Here is a 26,588-nt window from a genome sequence, read left to right as displayed (position 1 = left end):
GTACAAAAGATTTTTCCAACATGTGAATCAAAGAGGCAAATTACAATAATTAATACACAATAGACGAGGTAAATTTTAATTAATACACAATGAGGTAAATTTTGTCCTTAGTGGTCAGACAGAAATTCAGAGAAAGGGATTTTTACCACCCAGTAAAAAAATAAATAAGTTCAGTCAGACATAAATCAAGTTTCTGCTTCTGCGTTCTCTTTACTGAAACTCACTTGAAATATACTTTTTAGAAAGCATCCTTTTGAATTCATTTGTATTTTTAAAACTCAAATAATTTTAAGATTGTCAAAGGTACAGAATTCTGGGCAACAATTCTACAGATAAAACGGATTTTCTGCAAAATTTCACCACAGAGTTATAAACACAGATAATAACTTGAATTCTGACACACCTTTGGCATTACTTCCTTGATTTATCCTTATGTATTAAAACCTAGCCACTTATTTATTGTAGTTAATAGGGTGATTTTACTTTTCTCCTCCACTAGTTTTACATTGCTTCAGTGAATACTAATGCTTATGACGTATGATCAGCTATGGCCAAACAAAAGAAAGAACCTTATAGCCTGGATCAGACCAATATAATAAAACAGTGTTAAACTACATGGAGACAATTTATTGAGGCATCTTATTATGCTACTGAAGAACAAAATTTTGTTCTTCCCCCCACTAATACATAATAAAACCAGATTTAGCTAATTTAAACTTTTTTTTTCTTTTCTTTTTCCTCACTACCAGAAAACTATGCAGACACTGAAACACAAAACTACTCTTTGGGTTGTGATGACAACTTTAACATATTTCACTTTCACAGGCTATTCCTAGTAATTCCAGAAATATAATACAGATTTCTTGAAAAACCCAAATATATCTTTCTGCATCAGGTGGTGAAATGCACCCTACAGTGCTAAGGAATGCAAGTTATTGGAAACTGCAGTAAATTTACATGACAACTGTCACTGATACCTCCCAAATCTATCATACATACTCCAGTAATCCGCTCTTTTACAAGGCATGCACAAAGTTTTTGAACTCTTGTGGCAACTGGAAGATAAGAGAAATCCTGCATGAGACGCAAAGAAGTAAGTGGGGCAGTAGAGGTGCCTCCCAAGTTACCACTTCTCAGATGTTATTTACCCTGGGAAAATCAGTATGTTTTATCAAGAGCAAAAACACTTGACTCTACCATGGTCACTCAATTATTTATAGGGAGCATACAAAGTGCCAGTAGGAAAAAAAAAGCCAAACCAACACAAATTCTCCCTCTTTGCATCATCCAGTTATTTGCCTCTTACACATAAATTTAAAAGATAATTAATTCGTTTCTTCAATGTATATGGCTACTTCCTTTTCCCTTTCTGTAAATACTGATTCTTATTTTTTATGGAGGAGTAAGATATATTTCCTCCTCTTGAATAATGGCCCCTGCAGAAATGAAGACCTGTACATTACTGAGTAGAATTAGACAGCACCAAACACAATCAATGGCTAAAATGATCAGATGGCTCTTTTAAACAAATTACTAAAGTAAATCATGACTGCAGGACAGCAGAAGGCAGACTCACTAATAACCATGGGAGTTTTGGTTCCTGCACTGGAATCCTGGAGAGCAGAAGACAGCTATGATATGGACTGAGGTCAAGTTGCGTGTATGCCAACGCAGGACAAGCTTTGGCCTCAATCCCCAGTGATCATCAAGGCTCAACACAGCTCTCTCAGGGTCCCTGAGACCATAAAATTATTTGAGGAAAGCAACACTTTATTACAACCTCACTCTCTCAAAGAAGTTTCATGAGGGCTAGCTATTCTATTTCAGTGATTTCCTGCTCCCTTGTGTCCTTTTGAAACCCCAGTCTAGGCACGTTTTCCTCCAGGCTTACATGCTCTAGTATCCCAACAGTGAATATTCTACCTCAAAACTTAGGATTTTTTCAGTTTTCTATGGTCTGTACTGCCCAAAATTGTAATATGATTTCCCAAAAATCATTACTTGTCCATGTGTCCTAGTGAGATTAATGATGATTCAGAGGGGCTTTCCAGCACAGCTTCAGATCAAATTCATTTAGATCTTTGATGCCAAAGCTTACTATCCAGAAAGTCAAGGATCTATAAATCTAGAATCAATAAAAGCTAGAACTGCTCAAAGACAAATTATGAAAACCATTTGAGCAGATTTTGTCCCCAAATTTTACAAAAAAAAATCTCAAATAGAAATAAACTAATTCAATCTTTTTACATCTTATATTTGTTTATGCAGATGAATTATTTCCTTTTGAAAGAATTGCCCTTTCAAGACTATTCCAATAAACCAGCCATAGTTTTTTAAGATCATTTTGAGGCAAAATAAAAGAAGATTATACCCTCTCTTACTTGACATCTGAGAACAATAAACAGCCCTAGGCCCAGCATGTAGGATACCTGACAAGCTATCTAAAACATCCCAAACAGTTCAGAAGTGCTTAAAAGAATCAGTATGTTCAGGAAAAAAACGTTGAATTTCAATTTCTTTAATATCAAACATAAATGAAAGGAATAATTCACACTTTTTTTCTTTTCCATACTAACTTAATTTGGAATCAAGTTTAATACTTGGTTGCCGAGTGTGGCCTTATCTTTTCCTTGACTGATTTTTTTACGCACCTAGTCCTCCCAAGGTTTAATGAAATATTGCAACCACCCTGTAGGATTTGGGCAATTAGAATCCAGCAAATACATATAAAGGGTTCAGTCTAGTTACCTTTAGTATTGACTCTGAGACTGAGGTATTTGCAACTCTCTTCACTTGCAATGGAGCATCCACAACCAACATCAGACTGACCACAAGTTTGATTTTGGATGAAAATGAAGTGCAAAACATTAGAAAAGAAATTAAATAGAATGCAAAATGCAGGTTCCTTATATGAAGAAATGAAATAGGCAAATCACAGAATGATAACAATGCAGAAGAAGAATAACAAATTAACACAGAGATGTTTTTGGCCAGATATCTTCCTAAATGTTCACAAACACTCAGGAGAAAAATCCAGGAAAAGTAGGAAGGCATAATAAAAAGATCTCTGACTTGATCAGAGAATTGTCTCAAAACTGAGATATACAGAGAAAATAAACAAAGAACATACCTCTGAATTAAAAAAAAATATAACTTAGATAATATTTACACATTATCTCATTCAGCTTTCAGAGTTTACTTTTCAATGATCAGGTCAATATTGAATAATGAGCAATTACATGTCTGTAAATCATATTACTATGCTACCCTGACTGCTATTGCAGACCAAGGCATCACAATCATTAATTGAGCTCCCTCAGAACTCCTTCTGAGGAACAGACCTATTATTAGTTTATTAATCTATGTGATTTTATTATCATTGGGGAACAAAAGTAGAGAGTTTGGGAAATTTATTTAAGGTTTCTAGAGAATGAGAGCCCAGATCTCTGAGTGCTTGCCCATTCCCTAATCTACTTAAGCATCTTGAAACCTACATCATTGCAGATTTCAAACACTTCACAATACTGAAACCACTGGTAGATTTGCCACTTTAAAATAATGACATTCTTGCATCTCAGCACTGTATCAAGCCTATATCTGTTGTCATCTTAATGCAAAAATTCCCTTTTTTGTCATCTTATTGCAAAAGTTCACCTTTCTCAGTGAGTTCTCATGGTTAGCTCTTTGCAGTACTGACTCCACCATCCTCACAACACAACCAACAAACTCCACCTCCCCCCTCACCCAGCTACCCCACTATTTTGTAGCACTCATCTTCTTATTGGACACAGCTGTGGCCTGTTAATGGCAGGCCTGTTCTAATCTTTGGTGATCAGTACAGCTGCAGCTCCTCAGGTATAAGAGTACCTTCTGCACTATTCTCTTACGTTCTATCCTCCCACATGTATCAAGCTGCAACAGCCCTCAAGAAGAGATGCACTGGTCTGGTATGGATGGCCAAAAGAGGTTGTAGCTACCTCCAATACCTTCTCCATCCACCCAGACATCACCACCAAAGGCCCAGGTGGCCCCAGCACCGCTGTCCCCCTCCCAGCAACTGCTGGCCCTGCCAAGCTTGCACTGACACCCCCAGCAGTGGCACCCTGATTTCCTTCCCCTGGCCATGGGACTGATGAACTGCAGCAGAGATATCCCCAGTCCAGAACAGCTGCAAGCTGCATGCTTTTTTTTTTTTGAGTCATCACATCACTTCAAATAGATTAGCATTGGCTTTACATTATGGATTCTACACAACATCTTCTGAATGCTCTATTTCTTTAATTTCCCTTCTGTTTGCTCTTTTTTTTTTTCCTTTTCCCCTGAGGGTTTGGAGATTTTGTTTTGTTGTTTTGGGAGGTTGTTTATTTGATCATTTGGTCTATTTGTTAGTTTTGGTTTATTCCTTGAGAGAGCATCTTTATCAATACTTCAGGAGCCACACTCAAGGCCATTAAACATGCCAAACAAATCCTGAGTGGCATCAAAAGGAGCATGACCAAGAGGTCAAGGGAGGTAATTCTGTCTTTTACTCCACTCTCCTGAGATCCCATCTGCAGTGCTGTGTCCAGCTCTGGGGCCCCCAATAAAAGAAGGACATGGACCTGCTGAGGTGAGTCTAGAGGAGGGCCACAATGATGATCAGAGCTCTGGAGCAGCTCTCCTTATGAAGACAAGCTGAGAGAGTTGGGATTGTTCAGACTGGAGATGAGAAGGCTCCAGAGACCTTGGAATATCCTTCAGTACCTGAAGGGCTACAAGAGAGCAGGAAAGGGAGTACATGCAGTGACAGGACAAGGGGCAATGGTTTCAAAAGAAAAGAGAGTCCAAGATCGGTTGGACTCGATGATCTTAAAGGTCCCTTCCAACCTAGAAATTCTGTGATTCTGTGAGAGTAGGTTTATATTAGATATTAAGAAGAAATTCTTTACAGTGAGGGTAATGGGACACTGGAGATACTGGAACTGGTCAGAACAGCTGTGGATGCCCCATCCCTAATGTTCAAGGACAGGCTGAATGGGGATTTCAGCAACCTGGTCTGGTGAAAAGTGTCCCTGTCCACAGCAGAGGGCTTGGAACAAGATGATCTTTCTTGGGGTGTTCCAACCCAAACCTTTCTGTGATTCTATGATAGCAACAACACACTTCAAAGTCATCATCCTCAGAGGTAAGAAACTACTGCATGTGGCACTTAGTGCTGAGGTCTACTTGACAAGGTGGTGACCACTTAAAGGCTGGACTCAATCTCAGCAGCCTTTTCCAAACTATTTATGTGCTTCTATGCACCGAGTGTTCTAGTGTAAGAGCTATATAGTAAAACATATTAAAAACACTGGGTAGATGTGTGAAAAGAGCCAAGAGAACTGAGATATTTGGAACACACTGAGATTATGAACATAACTCCTATCAAATCACAGGGTCAAAGACTGTGATAGAGTGTTTATCTGATTGATGCTGAATGTGCTCCAACAACACACCAGTAAGGATTCCAACAGAAGTGATCAGATAGTTGCTCTGGACCGGCTTTAATGTAGTACAGAAAAACTGAATCTCTTCCACTGATAAAATGAAAAAAAAGCATGTCCACAAAAACAGTCACAAAAAGAGGATATTTTACATTCACAACACATTTAAAATTTGGACGAAAAGACAGATTTGCATTTTTATTGGAAATCCTTGAATCTGTTGGTTTAAATCAAATCCTTAATGCTACTGTAACTTAACCACTTATGCATTAACACGCAGCTTTTCCAAAGGTTCTTGTTATACACATTCATAAAAACTGGGAGGAACACAGAATTTTTTTAGACCAAGTACATTCATTTCCTCTGTTGACCTGAATTGCACAATGAAGGACAACAAACAGCTCTAACAATCTGTTACACTGACACTCTCACAGTTAATGTCTGCATGGGGATTCTGGCTCACAAGGCACTGTGCAGGAGCCTGCCAAGGGCACTGGCTTCTGCCCCATGCACAAAACACAACTAAAAGCACAACTCCCTTGGTCTCCCATCCTTTCCAACAGGCACAAGGGCCTGGAACTGTCTTCTTGGGGAGAGAAATCTCCCTTCCTTCTCCTCTCCTGTAGTCAGAGTCAGGGCACCAGCTCCAGGGCTCTTCCCAGTCCTTCCTGCACATCACAGCCAGGGCTCCAAAGGCAGGACATCTCCAGTTCCCAGTGCAACTCTTGATTAGAGGCTGTCTTCCTTAAAAAAACAATTGAACAGCCCTCTGCAAGAATATGTCCTCTGGAAAGATGGAAATTCCCAGGCAGTAGCATCAGCATTACAGACTAGCCTCTTAGGCAATTGGATGGGATGGAATTACTCAGCAGTGCCTTCCACTTCTACCTTTTTTCCCTTTCCCTTATTTTACTTCGTTGACAACATTATTCCTTGTGTGTATAGTGAACAATTATAAAAATACTTTGCAATCATCCCTGAATAACAATCAGAAATTTTTTGGTTTCATAAACAATTGTAAGACAGAAACAAATTATAGGCATTGCTTACAGACAACTTTAGTAACCAAAACTGAATTATAAACCTTTAAAACACAGTTCCAACATACAGAAATGTAGTATCTGAGAACAGTTTATTGGGAATTCTCCTACAAGAGAAATATGAAGTATTCTATGCTGTATTGTGAACTTGATAAAACTGATACGAAATGTCCCGGAGTAGTTGATATTGGCATGTGAAAATAAAGCAAAGCCCAGCAGGACACATGAAATTCATGCATTTCCAATGTAATTCCAAGCAGTATAGCATAAATCAGCATGGGCATGTAATTCTTGGATCTTGTTTGACATAAGGGAAGCAGAAATGATGTGTTGTTGCAGGTGTTTTGCAAGCAAACATGACGCCCAGCTGATTGTTAACAGACAAACTTTTTTCAAAGGAAAACAAGCTGAAGGAAGATCTCAAAGCTGACAAATGAAAAAACCCAGGTGGAAATAGTTACGACCGCTCCTGGGCTGGGGCAGTCAGCAGCTATTGTTTGTGCTAGGATGGCACTGGAAACAGGCTGCTCCCGGGGGAAGCAGAGGAGCTTGAGAAGCATTTTGGGGCATGACAGCCACTTCCAGCTGGGCTACACGCTGGGCTGCTCAGCATGGGCAGCTCCATTTGGCTCAGACATAGCAAGAAACGTGCACCTCACACTGAAAGTTACAGAACGCCTGCAATTTATGTTCTCTGAGAAAACTGCAGTTTCTAGTCCCTCAAAGCCAAAATTTGAAGTTATATGACTTGTAATACTGTTAACCATAATAAAGATGATCTCGTTCCAATCCCATGCCATGGGCAGGGACACCTTTCACCAGATCAGGCTCCTCCGAGCCCCATCCAGCCTGGCCTTGAACACTCCTAGGGATGGAGTGCCCACAGCTATGGGTAATTGCACCTCACTCACAGTAAGCAATTTCTTCCTAATTTCTAATATAAGCCTACTTTCTCTCAGTTTGAAATTTTTACTCCTTGTCCTATCACTATACACTCTTGTAAAAAATTCCTCTCCAGGGACTTCTTTGTATTTTATACAAAACCCCATATGTGTAAGATACCTTTAGGTGCTAAAAATGGAGCCCCTCTGCTACAGGTCCCATTTTCTATTGAAGATATATTTTACATACAATTCAATGGCACAGCCTTTGCAGTGTGCTGGTTAGGGTAATAAAGGGAAAAATGGGGTCAGAAAAAAAAGTCTGATCTTTGTAAAGTCATTTCTACACTATAATAAAAATTAAATATTTTATTTACAAAATAAGTAATGCAAGTTGAATGGATATACTCTTTGTAACAGAAAAATATACTTTAAAAAATCTAAAATATAATGAGGGATCCTTGACTTGCCAATTTGGGTGAAACATCTTGCTAGGGGCTTTTTCCCCTCTATTCTGTTGCCCTTCTGAAAAACTCCTGTGTAAATCATACTCTGCAGGTTCACCCACCTTAATTACAGGATCTTTCCAAGAGACAGCAGTTATCTCTAGCTACTAGCCAGAGGGGGAAAAAAAATTTAAAAGGCTGCAGACTCACAGAGGCCTGGCTACTCCTGGGTTTGATCACAAATCACTTCTCAACAGTGACACATAATAGTGTTTTCAGGCGAAACATGAATAAACATGTGCATAAACTTTTGATTCAGAGCAATGCCACAGTAGTTCTGTGATCCATCAGATCTCAGAAGATAAACATGATGTGATGGGGTCATTTCTTGCTCAAAAGGCTTCCAAAGAGCAAAAAAAGGAATAGCTGAGATGCAACTAGTTGGTGATTGAGTGGATAGGACTTCTCAGAATGCATAACATGTGGTCAGGCAAAGCAGCAGGAAGCCTTCAGTTAAACAGATAAAACTATGCTGAGAAAGACTGGTCAATAAACAAGGATTTTGCTCTAAAAATAAATTAAAAAAACCCGAGGCATTAACATTTGGTTTCATTGCATGTTTTTAAAAAACAAAAGGGAGGAGAAAGAAGGCATTAGTTGACAAACATTAGTTGAGGAATTTATAGCCAAATGTAGTCCCACACCAAGGACATAATTGTACAGACCTGCTCCACAGGTGTAACTGGAGCCCATCCAGGTCACCTGCTTGCAAGTGTGCCTTCAGCAACAGCCTTATGGTGCCCCACACAGCATCCCCAGAGGGCAGGCTCAGCTTCCCTCTCACACAGACAGCAATGCTCTACTCCATCATCTATTTTGGAATGTGGCTGGGCCCAGCACCTCGTGCAGCTTCAGCTATCCCACCCCTCTGAGCACAGTGGGAGACACATCCAGAGCCATGAGAAAAGAAAATGAATGTTCACCAGCGCAGAATGACCCAGCACCCTTTAAACACAGGTGTCTTTACCTTCTGCTATGAGGACACCTGGCATGCCTGAACAGCCTGATCCTGGGCTGAATTCAGGACACTTGCTCCAGGGAGGGCAATGATGCCAGTGCTATTCCATCTAGCACTGCTTGGACCTTTGCTTTACAGGAGTACAGACTGGTGAGTCTGATGCCTGAGCCAAAGTCTAGCTCATCTCATCATTCCCTTGTGATACTGGCCACACAGAACATTGCACATTTTCTGCAGCAAATTGTTGAGCAGTTTCACCATGCACTGTGAATCAGCTTTTCAGGGTTTCCTCTGTTCTCATACCTACCAATGACTGCACCTGTAAAAAGCCTGATGAATTAATAATGCAAACAAGGCAAAAGTGTGCTCATATTCAACTTCAGGACCAAAGTCCTATCAGGCTAACTATATAATAATGGATGCTGCAGATCAAACAGGAATGATGGCTGTCAAAAGGACACGTGAGTGCTTCAACAGAATAAAAACACAGGAATCTGCATTGGCTTGTGCCAGGTCTATCCAGAGGTACTGTGGTACATAGAAGGGGATTAAAAGAAGGATTGCAGAACCTCAGCTAGATGTCATCTTAATGTTATGCAACTCCTTTTTCCTGAAAACAAAGGGTGGATTCAGCAGGACCTAAGCAGCCTTGCTTGTGCAAAGCTAAATCCCACCCTGACCTCTCACTGATCACTGCTTTAACTCCACACTGGCCCCAAGCATGGAAAGAGAACTGAGAGACCTTCCAGACAGTGAAACCCACTCCACTCCAGCACAGCATTCTTTTGCAGCAGCCTCTCCAAGGGTAGTGGGAGCAAAGAGTTTCCAGTGAGAAGTGAGAAACCGATGCCAAAGAGGAGGTGAAAGCACAAAGAGGCACCAAGAGCTCTTCACAGAGGGACAGAGGTACAAAGGAAACCTTGGTGCAACCACAACTGACACAGCAACAACAGAGCCCTGCCTGGGATTGCCAGGTGTCCTTGTCACACCAGGACAGGCTCGCTTCTCACAAGTCCTCATTAATTTGCTGCCATGGCAGGTTGGGCTAAATCGAAGATTCTGCCAATGACCCCCTCCAGTTTGGATCAAAAGGCGGCAACCCCTTGGGCTCTGAAAGGAGCCACCACCCAGGGAGCCAACACGAAGTGCCACACCACTGTGATAAATTAGAGGCTCCCACTGGGTTCTTAATTAGCATTTTGTATGTTTCACTCAGCAAACCCAACTCTGCCTATGGTAATATTTTTAGGACTTCTATTTCCAAAAGGTTTTAAAACAAAAAGACAAAGGGGGTGGGTGAAGGAATAAACATCCCAAAATAAACCCCATACAAATTACTTATAATTTGTTACTTGTCAAACAGTGGCATTAACAGGCCTAAAGAAGGTTAATAAATGTCTCATACAGTGTGACTGAGTACCTAGTTGTCCAATTAGCAGTGCAAACAAAGATAAATATCTCATTAAAATATATAAATGTATATAACTTTGATTTCCTACACTTTACCACTTCCAATATATTTCTGAAATGCATTTCCTTTTAGGAGAAAACACTCTATCACACTCTCATCTGCAGATACCTCTGCATGCTTGTGCTTCTTTGTTATTAAAAAAGCTTTACGTGGGATTTGTCATGTAAAATATAAAATAAATACCTACAAAAATGTTTTACTCGAGCCATGAACAGAAACCCTCATTGAACAGGAGAGGGGGTTTTGTGTGGTTTGTGTGCCTTTACTTGGATGCAGTACTGCTTGCATAGACTTCTAAATTACATTGCAGTGTTCTCCACTCTGTTATTGATTGAGCTGAGATTTTTGGCAAGTAATTTCACCACTGTGCAGTTCTTTCTATTCCTACCTACCCTCTGTGTCTCATTTGCCTTTATAAACCCTTAGGGGCAGCAAGTGTTTTTCCCTGCCAGCTTGTAGTACCTGTCACCGTGGGATCTTATTTCAGTTGGCTTGATAATAACAATATTTATGTTGTAAGAGATTAAATTTTTAAAGAATAAAAGGAAAAAAGTAAGCAATTCTATTGGAGAAATACAGTACCACATCTATGGGCAAACCATGCATGTTTAAAAAGATCCTTTCTTCCTAAAAAGCTAGGCAGGCTTTAATAATGAAATAAATTTCATTTAAAAAAAATAAAAAAACAAACAAAACCATAAAAAGACAGCACAGAAGACAAAAATCATTATGATTGTGAAACTCAGTAATTTCCCAGGGGTTTCTAAGGACTCTATCTCATAGCCCAGCTCAGGAGAGCAAAGAGGGAAGAAGTTTTACACAGTCCCAACTTCCCTCCTCAGGCTGAAATTCACTGAGGCAGCTGAGGACATCAAGAATAACTCCCTGTCTGGGAACTGTGCAGTTTTTTGTAAATGACTTTTAGAATCTGGAAGCTACTCAGTCTAAATAACAAGGCCAATATTAGCATCTAAAGGGATACAAGTGAAGACTTCTGGTTTAATGTCCCAGTGCAAACCTCTTTCCCAGCAGCAGCATCCTCACCAGCTGGCCAGCAGTGCACAGACACACAGGGAGGAGTTCTGCAGCTCCTGCAACCTGCTCCTACAGCAGTTGGTGAGAAAGTTGCTCACTACTTACCAGAAATCTTCTTAATATTGACCCAAAATAATACTAATTTGCTTTACTACTCTTCTAGAACTGGTACTGCTTTAGTCACATGCAGGACGTTCTTTCTCACACATGCAAAGAAAACCAAAACCAAACCTTCAGCTTTTTGACTTCTACACTCAGAAACATTAATTTCACTACCCTTAAAGCACAGGCATAGACATGAGCCCCTATCAAGGCAAAGCAGCTGTAACACTCCTGCAAGTCAGATAAACTGTACACAAACCCATACAATATTTCACACATATTTAAAAGTGGCATATATAAGTTTTGTGGGTTCATCTGTTCTGAAGATTATTTCAGTACATAAGTTTCACAGGCTTAACATAAAAACTCAATATAAAGAAGAACCGAGAAGACCTGTTAATTCATATTTGAATTACCGACTTTCAATTTTAATTAAGCAAACTCAACATCTTGATTTTACTTTATTTTCTTAACAAAACCTCCAGTACTGTAATGGATTCTTTTCCTGAAATCTTTTATGCTATTTTTACTGGAAAATGACCAAATAGAGTGAGTGTAGAAAAAGCTCTTTTTACTGGCTTGTCTGAAATTCCAGTAATTCTTCTAGAAGTTTACAGGGCAGAAATGTTCCTCCACATCTGTAATCAAGCAGATAAAATGAAAAACCAAATTCTTCAGGAAACATATTCTCTGTACACAGTATAACAGAGTTTTTTTAAATAGGCTTCACTAGCAGTAGCTATATTAGAAAAACCATGAGACAACAGACCAGCACTACCTATAATAGAAGCTCCACATTAGTAATAACCACTATATTCTCTTAAATCAAAAAATATTGCTAAGCTTTTATCCACTTTAAAGCTTCTATCACCAAGACTGAATTATGATCAATTACAGTTACAGATCCTATGTTAAAATGATACAGAATATTTCCAGCAACTAATTCCAAGAAATTCATTATGTTAGACTCTGAATTTAATGTGAATACTTCCTCCCATTGCCATAGAAACGAGAGACTCTCAACTTGAAATTGCCATGCTAGTTGCTACAACAAAAAGGCAGCTTCTCTCACCACGAGTTCAGATTTCATGTGTGAGACAACAGGCAGATATAACAAACCCACATGGAAAGAGAAATCAGAAATACCAGTAAAAATAATGACTGTATGATTACTATATATATACATGGATATGTATATATATAAAAAGGAGTCAGAGCAAACCACCTAATATCATCAAGTGCAGAATAGGCATCCCAGCAGGCCTGAGCTTCAAGGAGAGTTTTCCAAATGAGTAGTGCAGTGACTGAACAGGGAATCTGGGGGGTAATCACACTTTACCTAAGCAAAGCACTCAATAGTTTAATCTGAAGAAGTGTTCAGCTCCTCCATCAGTATGATGCAAGAGTTCAGCAGCTGCTCCCTCTCCCACTTCACAAGGATTTCAATGCCGTGATAGGAGCACCTGCATGATCTTTTAGCTTTTCAAGCTAGCAACAGGACCCTGCAACACTTGGAAATAAAAATTGCTGTTCCTATAAAAAAACCAAGGCCAGAGAATTAAAATATAATGGGATTAATACTTGTTTATTCCAACATACCATTTTGGAAGCATGTGAGAGGCTTATGTGACATTTATTAATGCAGATTTAGCACAAAGAAGGACTTAGTAAGGGAATAACAGAAATGAACACAGCCATTCCATTTCATACTAGAATCAGCTGTGAGAATGTAACATGATAGAAACTATTCAGTGTAACTCATATGGGGTACAAACAGGACTGTTCATCACTTTTCAGTCTAAGTTTAGGTAGAAAAAAATGGTGTGTGTTATAAGAACTTACATGTGAAATGGATGTCCTGGAATGAGACTGATGCCCCAATTTTTTTTCCTTTCAACTTCTATAGGACTGGTTAGGTGTTGTTTTATGAAATGGCAATATTTTATCAGAAATATGCAGATTAATTCATGATTTGCATGATGGTAACAAAGCTGGAAGAATTTTTTATTATTATTGCAAAAAGAACTTTAAAATGTGCAATTTAAAAAATCATTTTGCACATTTCATTTGGACAAATGCAAGGATAACGTGAGATACAAAGCTATTAATAAATAGATAAGTACTAAAATACAAATTGTACCTGTTTGCAGGAAGAATTTCCACTCTGGAATACTAATGTTACATTAACACAGCTACACAATGTACCTGCTAGTATAGTGTAGAAATTTTTGCTCATTATACTCTACCACTGTTTTCCATTGTTCTGCTATGTATAGCGAATCTAAGATAACTACTCATAATGATGAAGTCTATTTCTAGGGGTTTTTTCCCTTTTTTCCTCTATAATGAGGACACAATATTTCTCCAGCATTTTTAAAAACAAACACACTGTGACTCTGCAGAGAGTGAGTGAGTGACCTCAATTCTGTCCTCAGAGTCTGACCTAACAGACTGCAAAGGAAAACCCTGGCCCCCAGCATAGTAATCTGGGGACTCTGTGGACAATTTATTAATTCTGGATAAATCAATGAAATGGCTGCCATCACTGGCTACAGGGACTGGCATATGCTGTCAAGGCTGTGCCACACACCCCCCAGACCAGGCACAATGGGAGATTGTCACACCAGCCTTTCTCCCATTAGAACAGGCATGATCTGGAGTGCCAGAATTCCGTGTCAAAACAAGTTTCTGCATGCTTTCTGAACTGAACTCAAGCACAGAGGGTAGGAATATCTTTCTGGCAGAATAAACTAGTTGGTGCTAATGCCAGACCTGAAAGATGTGCTACCTGAAAGGTTCCAGATGAATTCCAGCAACACAGGAAGGTGCTTCACTAGCACAAAAGGCTTGGAGTGGACAAGAAGAATAATGTTGGTGGCAGACAGGGTTTGCAAATTTATGGGGGGCCTCCATGAAGTGTGCTGGTCTGAACCAAGGATGGCTCAAGAAAGTAACAAAAATATTATATTGAAATGTATATAGAAAGGCATTATTTCATCTATGGATGTGACAGCAGACAGCCAGTTTGTCTTTCCTGAAAATCATAAAACACATGCACATTTGGTATTTTAATTCCATTTTCACATGGTGTTGAATACCTGGACTGTTGCCCTTGCTTTCCAAGGTCAGGGGCCTGAAAAGAAAGGTGCAGTAATGACTTAGTATTTATGGTTCTGCACTACCACTATGTAGTGTTTATGGCCATGACACCATGGCTGTGTTGGTACCAGAGAAGAAGGAAGCAGAAACAGAGCCAGGGAGGCTGAGGTGCTGCCTCAGCAGCAAGGAACTCAGCATGCAGTTCTGTCCATGATGAAACACTACCTGGTAAATCTCTTTTTTTTGAAGGAACATCACTCATGTAGGAAAGTAATCCTACACAAATATGTGTTTCTCCTCTTCTTCTCAGGTGGCACCATTGCTTCACCCAGCTTTCATGAGAACTTGGGACAGAAACACAGACATGTTAACAATAACTCATGCTTTCATCTGAAGAAGCAGGAATGCTATTTTTTCCTTTGGAATGAGTTAATTGTGCATATTTTAGAGGGACAGCTTTACTCCAGCATTCTTCTGGAGAAACCAGTTGGACTGGAGCACCATTTGCTGCACATAAAACTGACTGGATGGTGGGCCTAGAGAGTGGGGGGAAATGAAGGTACATCCCGCTGGGCAGGCACGAGTGGGGTTCCTCAGGGCTCACTATTTGGGCCAGGCCTGCTCAATATATCAACAATCTTGTGTTTTCAGTTCTGGGCCACTCATCACAAGACAAACATTGACGTGCTGGAGCATGTCCAGAGCAGGGCAACAGAGGGAAGGGTCTGGAGCACAAGTCTGATGAGGAGTGGCTGAGTGAGCAGGGGTGTTTTACCTAGAGAAAAAGAGGCTCAGGGGAGACCTTATCACTCTCTACAGCTGCCCAAAAGGAGAGGGGGTCAGCCTCTTCTCCCAAGTAACAAATAACAGGACAAGAAGAAATGGCCTCAAGTTCCACAAGGGAGGTTTAGATTGGATATTAGGAAAAATTTCTTCTATGAAAGCATTGTCAAGCATTGGAAAAAGCTGCCCAGGAAAGTGGCTGAGTAACCCAACCCTGGAGATGTGGCACTTAAGGTTACAGTTTAATGGTGGACTTGGCAGCACTGGGTTAACGCTTGGAGTCAAGAAGCTTAAAGGTCTTTTCCAAACTAAATGATTCTATGATTTGAGAAACTAAGACAGACCTAGGAAACACATGTTCCCTGTGCTGATTTTTCCTGTGCTGCAGGCACAGGGTTGTACTCTCTCTTGAATATGACAGAACACATAAATTCTAAAACCAGTAATGTACTTTAATAATCTCTAAATTTTTTTCCTGGAACTTTCACATGATTTTACTTTCTCCATTTTGTTCCTTGTCTTGCTTTCCTTCATCTCAAATTCATGTGCTGTGGAAATAATCAAAGACACCCAGGAGAAATGTCTGAAGCTGATAAGCAGAGCGAAACAGCATTATTCATATATTACTAATCATAATGTATGTATGAATGAGAAGACACCTGGTAGTGCTGTGTTGACAGCAAGCTACCTTTTGATTAGGCTTTCTGGATTCTAGCAATCTGAAGGTACTGACTAGGAGTTCAAGAATAATGTAAAAAGGATAAGTACATGGCAGATACACACAAACAACAGCTTTCCTTCAGCTCAGCTTCTAGTGAAGTCTCCAAATTGTGGATAGCAGGTTTGAATAAATGAGAGATTTCAGGTTAACATTAAAAGAACATTCAAACCATATAAGTACTGTTTTAGAGATTTTCATTTACCAATTTTTGTCCAGTTTAGGAATGCTAAATAATTTTTGTTAAAGCCCTTAAGTATCTTTCTATTCTCATGCTTCAGCCCACCATTCCACTTTTCATTGGGTAGTTTCAGCCGACAGTTAGAAAGCTAAACAAATGGCCAGAAAAGTAAGACGCCTTCTTACTGGACGGATTTCTATGAAGTTGAAGAAAAGCAGATTTGTAACAAATTGGGTGTGCTGAAGAGATACTGTTGGGATCACAGCCTCTGTGGTTTTTAAAAATTCAGTTAAGGCCAGCATTGCAATGGCATTCAGCAACAAAACTCAATGACAGGCACTTTGCCACTGAAATCAATAAATAGTTCCAACTCTGTGCTGTAGACTGCACCTACTTAGATAGGCATCTAGTCAATCTTATTCTAAAGTTTATGATTATTTTATTTCCCACTGCAAAATCTTGTGCCATTCTGTACATTGCTTGACCACCAGAGTGTATGAGTTCATTTTAACTGTCATATATATTTTCACCAAAACTTAAATGAAAAATATTCTGAAGTATTACTGTAGCAATATTTGCATAGCAGTTCTATACAAATTCTTACACAATCTCAACCTAAAGATGAAAATTTCTACCAGTCTCAAAAAAACCAAAGATTGTACTAATTTTTAAGTTTTTATGTATATTGTTATATTTATAAACACCTAGGTACATAAGGAAAAAAATTAGTTTGAGAATGTTGACACAGTCAAAAAATATCATTATGTTCTTTGAACTTTGTCTTGATGGTCCCCAGTAATTTTTTTTTTTATTTGTTTATAGCACCATGAGGAAGAGAAGAACAAGAAACATCTGCTTCTACAGCTACTGCAGCACTTTCCATCACTCTTTCTAAATCACAGTTGTGACCACCTCCTCCCATAAGTCCCTTTTGAAGGAGTTCTCTTTCCATGCATACACCACTTCTTGTATACAAAATATGCAGATGAATAATTTATAGAATCTTTCATGTCATGAAAGGAGCTCCTCATCTATAAAGAACAAGGAGAAGATCAAGAACACTGAAAGAAAAGCTCAGAATCCATATCTTTCATGAAATGCTGAATTAATGCAGGTGAGGTTATAGGATGCATAAAGGAAGTCAGACACAATTCTACCCCCTCACACCAGGACTTTCCTTTGATGTCAACAATATCAACAGATGTACAAGTCTTACTGTAAAATTAACTTTACCTAATGTCACTAAACAGAACTAAGCAGAGCACTCTCAATTATTTAATTTCTTCAAGGAAATGATGCACTAACAAAGTCATGGCCCCATCCTTTAATGGCACATTTGTAATTCTCAGGGAAGGAAAAAGACTGATGATTATAATTCTACTGCCAGTGAACGCAGAGTCCCTGACATGAAACATCACAAGCTCTCTGGAGGAGCTGAAGAATAAATCACAAGCTACATGAGTCAGAAGTCAGCTTCAATGGTCTTTAAATTAAGATGGACAAGTATAAGAATAACATAAAGTAATGGTAAAAAAAGAACTCTGAATTTAATTTCAGGAGTTAATAAAATCCTAAGAAGCACAAATTAGGAAAAAGAAATACGTTTATTTTCAAATACTATCTATGCAAAAGTTATAGAGGAAAGTAAACCACATAGGTTTTCAGGGTTCTTTGGGTCTGATTTTTGAAAGACCCTTGTGATTTTGTTTCTTTTATTCAGGAAGATCATGCAGCTTTCTGTTTCAAAATACTGTTCTTGTGAAGATAGCTATATCCAACATTCCCATCTTGGAGAATAGTGTATGTAATATCCAGGAATGAAATATCACCAAAAGAGTATCTATATGCACAGAGTGTTTTAATGAATGTGGAAGATAATTTTTTATGACCTTAAATAACCAGAAACATTTTAAAAAATCCATAACTATACTTAGGAATTTGTGAGTGAAAAAGTCTGTAGTAAAATACTAACATTTTAACTAGTTAACATGTTTACACATGCAGCCAAAGCTTTGGAAAATGACAGCATTGCTGTATTTCTCTGTCAAATGGCCTGCCATAGACTTTAAAATGAAATTTTCAAAGTTAAGCCAGGTTTTAATTGTAAAGTTTATGGATGAACCCGTTAAGAAAAAACACTACAAGGCTACTAAACCCCATAGCCACAAATCAGTGGGTGTTGGGACAGTACCATCCTGTGTCCTTTTAGTCTTTGCTCAGCAACCACAGCCACAGCCACCAGGAATAGGATGTGGAGGATGCAGTCTGCCCAAACTTGGCTGCTCTTGTGTCCATCCTAATGAGGGTCCAAAGCTTTTCCTGACTGAGAAAGCACTTGAAAATATGCCCAAGTACATCTATAGTCAGCAAAACATTCTAGAATATGCTTACTATTAAGCAAATGATTGGATTGAGAAAATTAAACTTCAGTTCCTCCTTACATTATGTGTACTAAAGGCCACATAATGTGGCATTTTTTGCTAAAGAATTAGGGATTGACACTTAAAGTCTGACTATTTAGAGTCAGATAAGAGCCATTAGAAAATATCCATAGACAGTGTCTGTTTTATTCATATTTCGAATAGTCATACCACTAAATACTTTTAAAAATAAATTAAATTGCTCAGTTGGTCAGATCACCTGGTTACTTAATACATCCAAACAACTTTCCTTGAGAAAGAGATGAAATCAGGCAGGAGCTCCAGGACAAAATCTGCTCCAATGCTCCTGAGTTCTGAAATCCATGTTTTCAGACTGTTCACTGGGATTCTGCTGAGGGCATCTGTGGAAGTTTATAACTCTTGGTAAAGAATAAAAATCCTGCTTTATGCAGTACAACCAAGTGGGCCGTTCATGCAACCCTTCCAGGAGTGAGTGTGCACAGCACACACCTGGCCAGCCACTGCTGGGAATTGCTGTGGATCTGAGACAGCAGGGAACACACAGTGGAACTGGAGGCAACACTGCTCCCTGTATGACTCTTCCCCATGTGATTACTTATCCAAATTAAGATGCCTTTCCTTAACATGCTGCTACTTCTACAACTACGCATCTGTACATGCGTGGGAAGAAGACAGCACTTAATCCAAACTGTTCTGCATGTGAAAACAAACACATTGAGATTCAGAAGTATTTCTTTAAGGAACAGTAAAAGGCTCTTATCCTCACCCAAAGGAGCTGAAGGTCAAAATGTGCATTTGCAGTACACCCAACTAATGTAACTGCTGTATACAATTCTCTCATCGGAAGGGTTTATATTCAAAAAAAGCATAGGGGTTTGCAGAGGAAACCCTGCCTTCTTTATCTGATGTCAAAGACAGCTTTGCCTTTGACTTCATCTGGGCCAAGACCTCATCCCATGTGTTTCCAGAGATTCTCTGTGATTCTGCCAACAGTAGCACAACAAGTGGCTCTCAAAAAAGAAACTACCCAAAAAAACCCAAACAGGAAATAGTCTCCAAGGAATATTTCTTTGTGAACTCTTACAATTAAGACTAAATAATAATAATATTGATTCTTGCAGTCTTTTCTCCTCATGCAAAACGAGGCACAACATCCTGCATTAAAAGCCTATTTATTTATCTGCTGTTATACCTAGAAGAATTCATGTTGAATTATATCATGGAACTGCAAATCAGTTTCTCATGAAGTTTACTCCCCCTCATAATATGCAGCAACTCCTACATTGTATGTTTGGGGTTTTTATAACTCGAGATATTTAGCTAACACAAAACAGCAATATTCCATTAGACTTTTCCAAAGTAGTATTTCATCTAGTAATGTAATAAATGATGAAGTATTTAATTATTCCAGAGAGGGGAGTGTTTAATCAAACATAACATAAGGAAAAATCATGAAAGCACCTTTTCTATGCTTTAAAACAGCTAATCCAGCCATTCCCTGATTCCATCTACAAGTAAATTTTCACTGCTGAATTGTCAAAACTTTCAAACAAGAGAAATACTCACAGTCTCTTAAAGATCACATTATAAATAGTCGTGTCCTACCTCCACATTTCTCTCTCTGACTTCATTCCTAGGCAGCACTGAAGAAGCAGCTACAGTCACATGGTGCATTCAAGGTCATGCTATTCTAATTGACAGCGATAGCATTGATAAATTATGCGGAAACAACGATAATGGAGTCATTAACCTTGCTCCAGCACACTAAAGGTGCTTTGCAATTAAAAAGGAGTAAAAAAGTTACAAAAACATGTAAAGGTTTTATTGCTCAGCCTTTTCTCTCCTACACGCTGCTGCAAAGCACTGTCAGGGAATAGTAATATTGCTGTAACGTGGCTGCCTGTGCTTTGTCACCGAGGGGCGCAGGGACGCACCGGCTGACACTGGAAGGAGGAGTCAGGTAGTAAAGTGCACAAACCATTGACTTTTTTTTTTTTTTTCCAATAGGAAGTTGGATCCAAAAGGCCTCTCTCTCTGGCATAAAGGATGCTGGAGCACATGAAAGATCATTCCAGCCAGGAAGTCTTTCTCAGTCCAAGAATCTATGCTGAGCTGTCATTTCCAAACACACAGACATGTGGCCAGTGCTTTGAGAACTTGCATTAAAACTGCAGTGAGTTAACATACTGAACTGGAATTCCTCGGGTATGTAGAGATACAGGTACAGATACACAGAATTAGGTAGAATTCAGAATTTATCCCTTATGTCTTATGCAGAAGATTGCAGTAATTCCCAGACTAAAAGCCTGACTAGTGTCCCTAATTCATGTATGACAGGTAATTTATTACGAGTGCACACATTAATGAATCACCAGTGGTTGCTTTGACTTAAGGAGAAATGTTATAAAAACAGTGAAGAGATAGGACATATGATTCACATAGCAACTCAAAGTAACCTTAAGTTTGCCTTACTGTAAAGAATCTATAGGATTTCTGAAACAAAAAATTGAAATTGGTTTGCTGACAATCTACCCTTATATTCTTGACACTTCAAATGCTGCTTCTTTTTGAATCCCATCACAGTGAAACCACTCACACTGAAATTATTAATAAAAAGAGGACAGTACAGAGCAGCTTTCCAGGAGTTCAGGAGCCCAAAGATGACCCTATACTGGCAAGACAGAATCCATTATAGTCATTTTTAATCTTCGCTTATCACATGAACTCTTGTGTCTCCCTGCACAGCCTGACTGTCAAGATATGATCTACAGCACATTGCACAACTTACCTATAAGGACAAATAAAAAGGTCCCAGATCATATCTGTATATAGAGGCTTGACCTCATGGAGATAACTGAACGGACAATAAAGTACATTCTGAAGGCCTGAGTGGAAATCAGGTTCTTTCTACTGGTTCTGTCATGTCTGGAAAAACTAATAACTAGCATATTCTTCAAGCATTCAGAAGTATCACAAATTGTACTTTAAACAATAAACCGTCAATTCCAAAGAGGAAGCAAAATTGCCAAATTATACTCAGTGCCAGAGAGATTCTCCTCTGTGTCCTCTGAGCACAGGCTGACGGATAGAGTTGCAGAGCACAAGCGCCCCTGATGCATGGTATCTAAAAACTTCCCACCGCAGAAATTCCCAAGTTTTCAATGGCTGGGCTCGCTGCCCGGCTGGAATGCGTACTTGAGCGATACGCCCACAGCCGCTGCACCACCCATAGCCCAGGAGCACCTACGGACTCGGCTCCCAGAGCAGCTCCTGTGCTCCAGAAACGCTGCTGGGGTAGCAGAAACCTCCTCGGGAACGTTCAGCTGCAGAGAACTCAACTCAGCATAGTTTAAAGAGGGCAGAAACAAACATGTAAACAGCATCTGTGGCGTCTCTTCTCTATTGACTTTCCTGGAAACGCATTAACCTATTGCAACGCTTCAAAATAAATAAGCGAAACAGAGGCGAGGCAAGAGTGCACCGTTCTCTCCCAAAAGTTTCTTTCTGCCTGTCCTCTCACTTGCTCTGAGCTTCCCTGGGATTAGCGATCGTTTTCACCAGGGATCAAATGAATGACTTTTCCGCTAATGACACTTAAGAGGTGCTGAAGCCACCCTGGGCGCCACCAGGGACCCGGCGGTTGGCGGCAGCCCCTGTCCCCACACCAAGGAGCCCAGAGAGGGGCGAAGCCAAGGGCAAGCCCCGCTCCGCACCGGCCCGGCCGCCGCTCCGGCCCCCGGCAGCGCCGGCGGCAGCAGCGACCGGAGGGAAGGCGGGACCGGGGCCGGTGCCTCGGGCCGGGCCGGGCCGGGCCAGGGGGATCCGTCCCCGTGAGAGCGGGGCTGCAGGGGGTGCTGCCGCCGCCCCCCGCCCGCCCCGCCGGCATGGCGAAGCGCTGTCACTGACGCACATTTAATTCGCCCGGCTGCGGGTACCGCGCAGCGCCGCTCGCATCCTCCCCCCGCCGCCGGGGAGGGGGCGGCTCCGGCGGGGAGGGGGAAAGTCAAACTGCAGCAACAAAGTTGCTCCCCCTCCGCTCCCCCAGACCTGCCCCGGCCCCCGGGGGGTGGGCAGAGAGGGGGGCCCGTGCCTTCCTTACCTTGCTTGACGCACTTGAGGCGGATGGGGTCCTTGCAGTGCTTGATCACGGCCAGCACATCCCTGATGGTGAGCCCGGCCACGGGGGTCTCGTTCACCTCCAGCAGCAGCTCCTCCGGCACCAACTTGCTGCCGCCCTCATAGGCCACCTTGCCGGGCTTCACTTCCCCCAGGTAGGGGAACTGCCCATTCTCGGCGCCCCCCTTCAGCTCGAAGCCCAGCTGTCCCTCCGGGTTCCTCACGATCACGATCTCGTGGACTCTGCTCGTCCAGTGGCTTTTTTTCTTCAAGCCCTTGGACATTGCCGTGGGGATGCTCTGCCCGACTCCCTCCCTGCAGTCTTGTGCTTCTTCCCCCCGTCCCTCTGTGGCCCCAGTCCCCGGGGCAGCCGCGCTCCTCCGGGCAGGCTCGGGGCGGGCGGAGCGGCCGCGGCTGTGCCGGCCGGCGGCCCCGCGGGCTGCAGCAGGGTCGGGGAGCGCCTCAGTGCCCGCTGCTCCCGGCTTTAGCTGATATCCATGGCAGCCGCGGCGGCCGGACCCTGCCTGCGCGTGGATGCACTAGTTGTAGAGAAACTGGCAGGAGGGAGGAGGGAGGAGGGAGGGAGGGGACGGCCGCGGCGCGGGGAGGAGGAGGAGGGCTGTCGGTGTCGGTGCCGGAGCGAGGCGGGCGCTGTTTCGCCGCTCCCGCCTCGCCTGACCCGGTAGTGAAGGCCGAGAGAGAGGCTGCCTGGCACGGCCGGGAGAAGGCGGAGAGCGGCCCGGGCGGGGGGGCCAGGGCGCTCTGCGAGCGGGAGGGAGAGCGGCGACCCCCGCCCGGCCCCAGCGCGGCCCCGGCCGGGAGGGGGCGCTCGGGAGAGCTGGGGCGCTGGCCCCGCCGCCTGCCCCGCCCGGCCGACACTGACCGATACCGCGCTGGACACTGCCCGGCACCGCCCCGGCCCGGCCCGGCCGGACAGTGCCCAGCACCGCCCCGGCAGACACTGACCAGCGTCTGTCCCCGGCCGGACACTGACCAGCACCGCCCCGGCCCGGCCGGACACTGGCCAGCGCCTTCCCCCGGCTGGAAACACTGCCTGGCACGCCTCGGCCCGGCCGGACACTGCTCGGTACCGCCCCAGCCCGGCCGGACAGTACCCAGCGCCTGCTCCCGGCTGGACACACTGCCTGGCACCGCTCCGGCCTGACTGGACACTGCCCAGCGCTTGCCCCCGGCTGGACACACTGCCCGGTGCCGCCCCGGCCCGGCTGGACACACTGCCCGGTACCGCCCCGGCCCGGCCCGGCACCGCCCCGCCCCTGTGAGGGGAGCGGCAGCCCTCGAACCGTCCGGGGCATCGCTGGGGGAGCTGCCCGAGCCGGAGCGGGAACGGTCCTGCGGTTCAGGAACTCTGCTTGCGGCCGGGAAGCACCAAAGGCAGCTGGGCTTTGGCTGTGGCTGCAAAACCGAGGGACAACTGCTTGCTTCGGGGATCTCCGTGTCACGGGCGTTTGCAGAGTCATTTCACTCCATGCGAAGACCTCAGTTCATTGAGTTGCACATGGGCATTGTTATTTACGCTGGGTGCTGAGCCCAGAGCTGATGGCTCAGGTGGGTGCTACCGCTGAAGAGGGTATGACAAAGAGAGGGGTGGCAGTTCTTCTCCTTGAATTTACTGTTACCCAGCAAGTGTTCACCACCCTCGCACCGATTGCCTCCTGCTATTTGTCCTTAGCCAAAATCCCACCCTCCAACCTGCAGACCCTCCCTGGAGCCCCAGCAGTGGGATGCACTGTTCAGCAGATACTGTACCTCAATCCTCCTATGAGCTCTCCCTTTGCTTAGTTCTGTCATATGCCTCACATGTGTGAGAGCAATGAGTGTGGCAATAGGCATGTCTTTCTAGGAAATTTGCCTTGACGAAAAAAATAGTTTCCATCCCAAGTGGAGGTTGACAAAATACACTCAGAACAACATCCTGACTTTAGGAAATGTAGTTTTTGTGCCTGCGGGATACAGAGCAGGATACATGAAGGCAGGGGTCTGCAGACAGGGCATTGAATGACAGGGCAGGGGAATGCAGACAGGAAAAGGCAGGAGAAATGTACTTTGTGTTATGGCATGTGATTTAAAGATGGTCAGATATTTTTGAAATTTCAATTAAAGTGACTCCGCAATGAAATTTTCCAAATTGTGCCGCTGTTTTTCCTCTTGGTTTCTATGGAAACAGGCCTTTATGTGATCATGCTTGGCTGTGTCTCCTTTACTTCTCCAATAACTTTTGAAGCTGTTGGGCAGTTTCACCCAAATCTATCTCAAATATAATTAAGCTATTTCATGAAAACAGGCAGCTGGGTAGGGCTGAGAGATCCTGTAAATGTCCCAAAGGCTGTAACATGAACTTGCCTCTTATTAAACAGTGATTCACATGGTTGAGAGACCATATAAATGTCTTGGTAATGAGAAAAGTTTCAATTACAGCTCATTATCAGCCTCACTATAAGTCTGTGGGAAAACAGGGTTCTTCAGTTCATTTTCCCTCAGAATTACTCGAGTTCCAGAGGGGAAGAAAGACACATGCAGAGGGGAAGAAAACATTGAGAAATTGCTGACATCTGTATTTGCAAGTCATTTCACCTGTTTTGCTGTGGGGGCCTGGTCAGAAGTGCAAAACTCTATGTGTGAGTAGCTTCACAAAAGTGGACTCAAAGGATAAATAAACCTAGACCCCAGATATTTGGAAACATGAGATGCATAAGTACAGACAGCTGAAGATGAGAGGGGAGCTGGGAAAGTGCCTTGACTGGAAGGTACTGAGATGTTTTCACTGGTGGGACAAGGGTTATGTAATGGGCTTCTTTTCCAAAGACCATCATGAATGTCCTGTTGTCACTGGGAAGCAGGGGCTCTGATCTGACAAAAAGAGGCTAAGGCATTTGGAAAGAAAACAAGAGAGTCAGTAGGTAGCCCTGCAGTCTTTCTGTAGCCCTGCCTTTTTTTCAATTTGTCTTGACTTTTAGTTCAGAAATAGGGTAGGAACCAAATGGCTGAAAAGAGGAATACAAGACATAACATCCCGTTATCCTTCCTATATTTTACCAAAATCACTTCTTTGCTGAGTCATCTGCTCTACTAAAGTCCACTCTTTAAAATTGGTCACCATTTCTTAATTTGGATTTTGTAGTCATTCTGCTAGTATAGTATTGCTGTTGTTGATTTGTCTTATAATTAAAATAAATTTTTAAGTAAGTCCATGTTTACCACAATATGTGTACAACGCTAGGACATCTGCCAAAAATACAGCTCTTAATAAATATGTCAAGAAATATTGGAAGTATCCCTAGATGGGGGAAGGGCATGCTGTGGATGTTATTTTCCTTAAGAGTCTATAGTAAAGTATTGATCAGAGTTTTTAAAATGCTCATTACCATTTTAAGACAGATGACTTTAACAGTAGGTAATGGAGCATTTAGAGCATTTCTGATTTCACATGTGCTATGGAAAAACCCAGCTGAATAAACCCTTAATGTCTAACTGCAGTTGTATTAATCTAAAATAATAACATGTAGAAGTGGTGGAATTGGTGTTGCAGGGGCATTAACTTGGAGGTGGGCAGCAATGTGAGCCAGACAGATCCTAGCACAGGCATCTGCAGTTTGGCAGAGAAGTGGGGGGAGATTAGATGGAAGGAGCCTTAGCAGTTTTTCCCAAAGCAGATCTGTGTGTTGCTTGATCCTCATGTCAGGAAAGGATGGCAGTTTCCAGGTACAGGGACCAAGAAAACTTGGTGAGGAGGATGGCAGCCATACCTGTTAAGAACAGGAGAGAGTGAAGGATGGCTGCAGCATTTTCTTACCGGAGCCATAAGATTTTAGA

At 42.2% G+C, this 26,588-nt stretch overlaps 1 protein-coding gene across 11 annotated transcripts in view; it reads right to left on the bottom strand.

Annotated features, from left to right (window-relative positions):
* MAGI2 (membrane associated guanylate kinase, WW and PDZ domain containing 2) overlaps nt 1-23,120 on the bottom strand; it is a 702,246-nt gene extending 679,126 nt beyond the window's left edge. For 4 of the 11 annotated variants that reach the window (XM_054273706.1, XM_054273633.1, XM_054273624.1 and 1 more), the window contains exon 1: nt 22,738-23,114. In XM_054273706.1, the coding sequence (XP_054129681.1) occupies nt 22,738-23,038 (301 nt within the window). In that variant the 5' untranslated portion in view covers nt 23,039-23,114. Of the gene's footprint in view, nt 1-22,737 lie in introns of all 11 variants that reach the window. The other 7 variants (XM_054273605.1, XM_054273614.1, XM_054273642.1 and 4 more) reach the window with 4 other exon arrangements.
* Between the last annotated feature and the right edge of the window lie 3,468 nt (nt 23,121-26,588).

The sequence above is a fragment of the Melozone crissalis genome, unplaced genomic scaffold (genome assembly GCF_028551555.1).
Source record: "Melozone crissalis strain CALT ecotype California unplaced genomic scaffold, PUWL_Pcris_2 ptg000004l_1, whole genome shotgun sequence".
NCBI classification, from domain to species: Eukaryota; Metazoa; Chordata; class Aves; order Passeriformes; family Passerellidae; genus Melozone; species Melozone crissalis.
The sequence above is the reverse complement of the archived record's forward strand: the minus strand, read 5'-3'. Positions and strand labels throughout refer to the sequence as shown.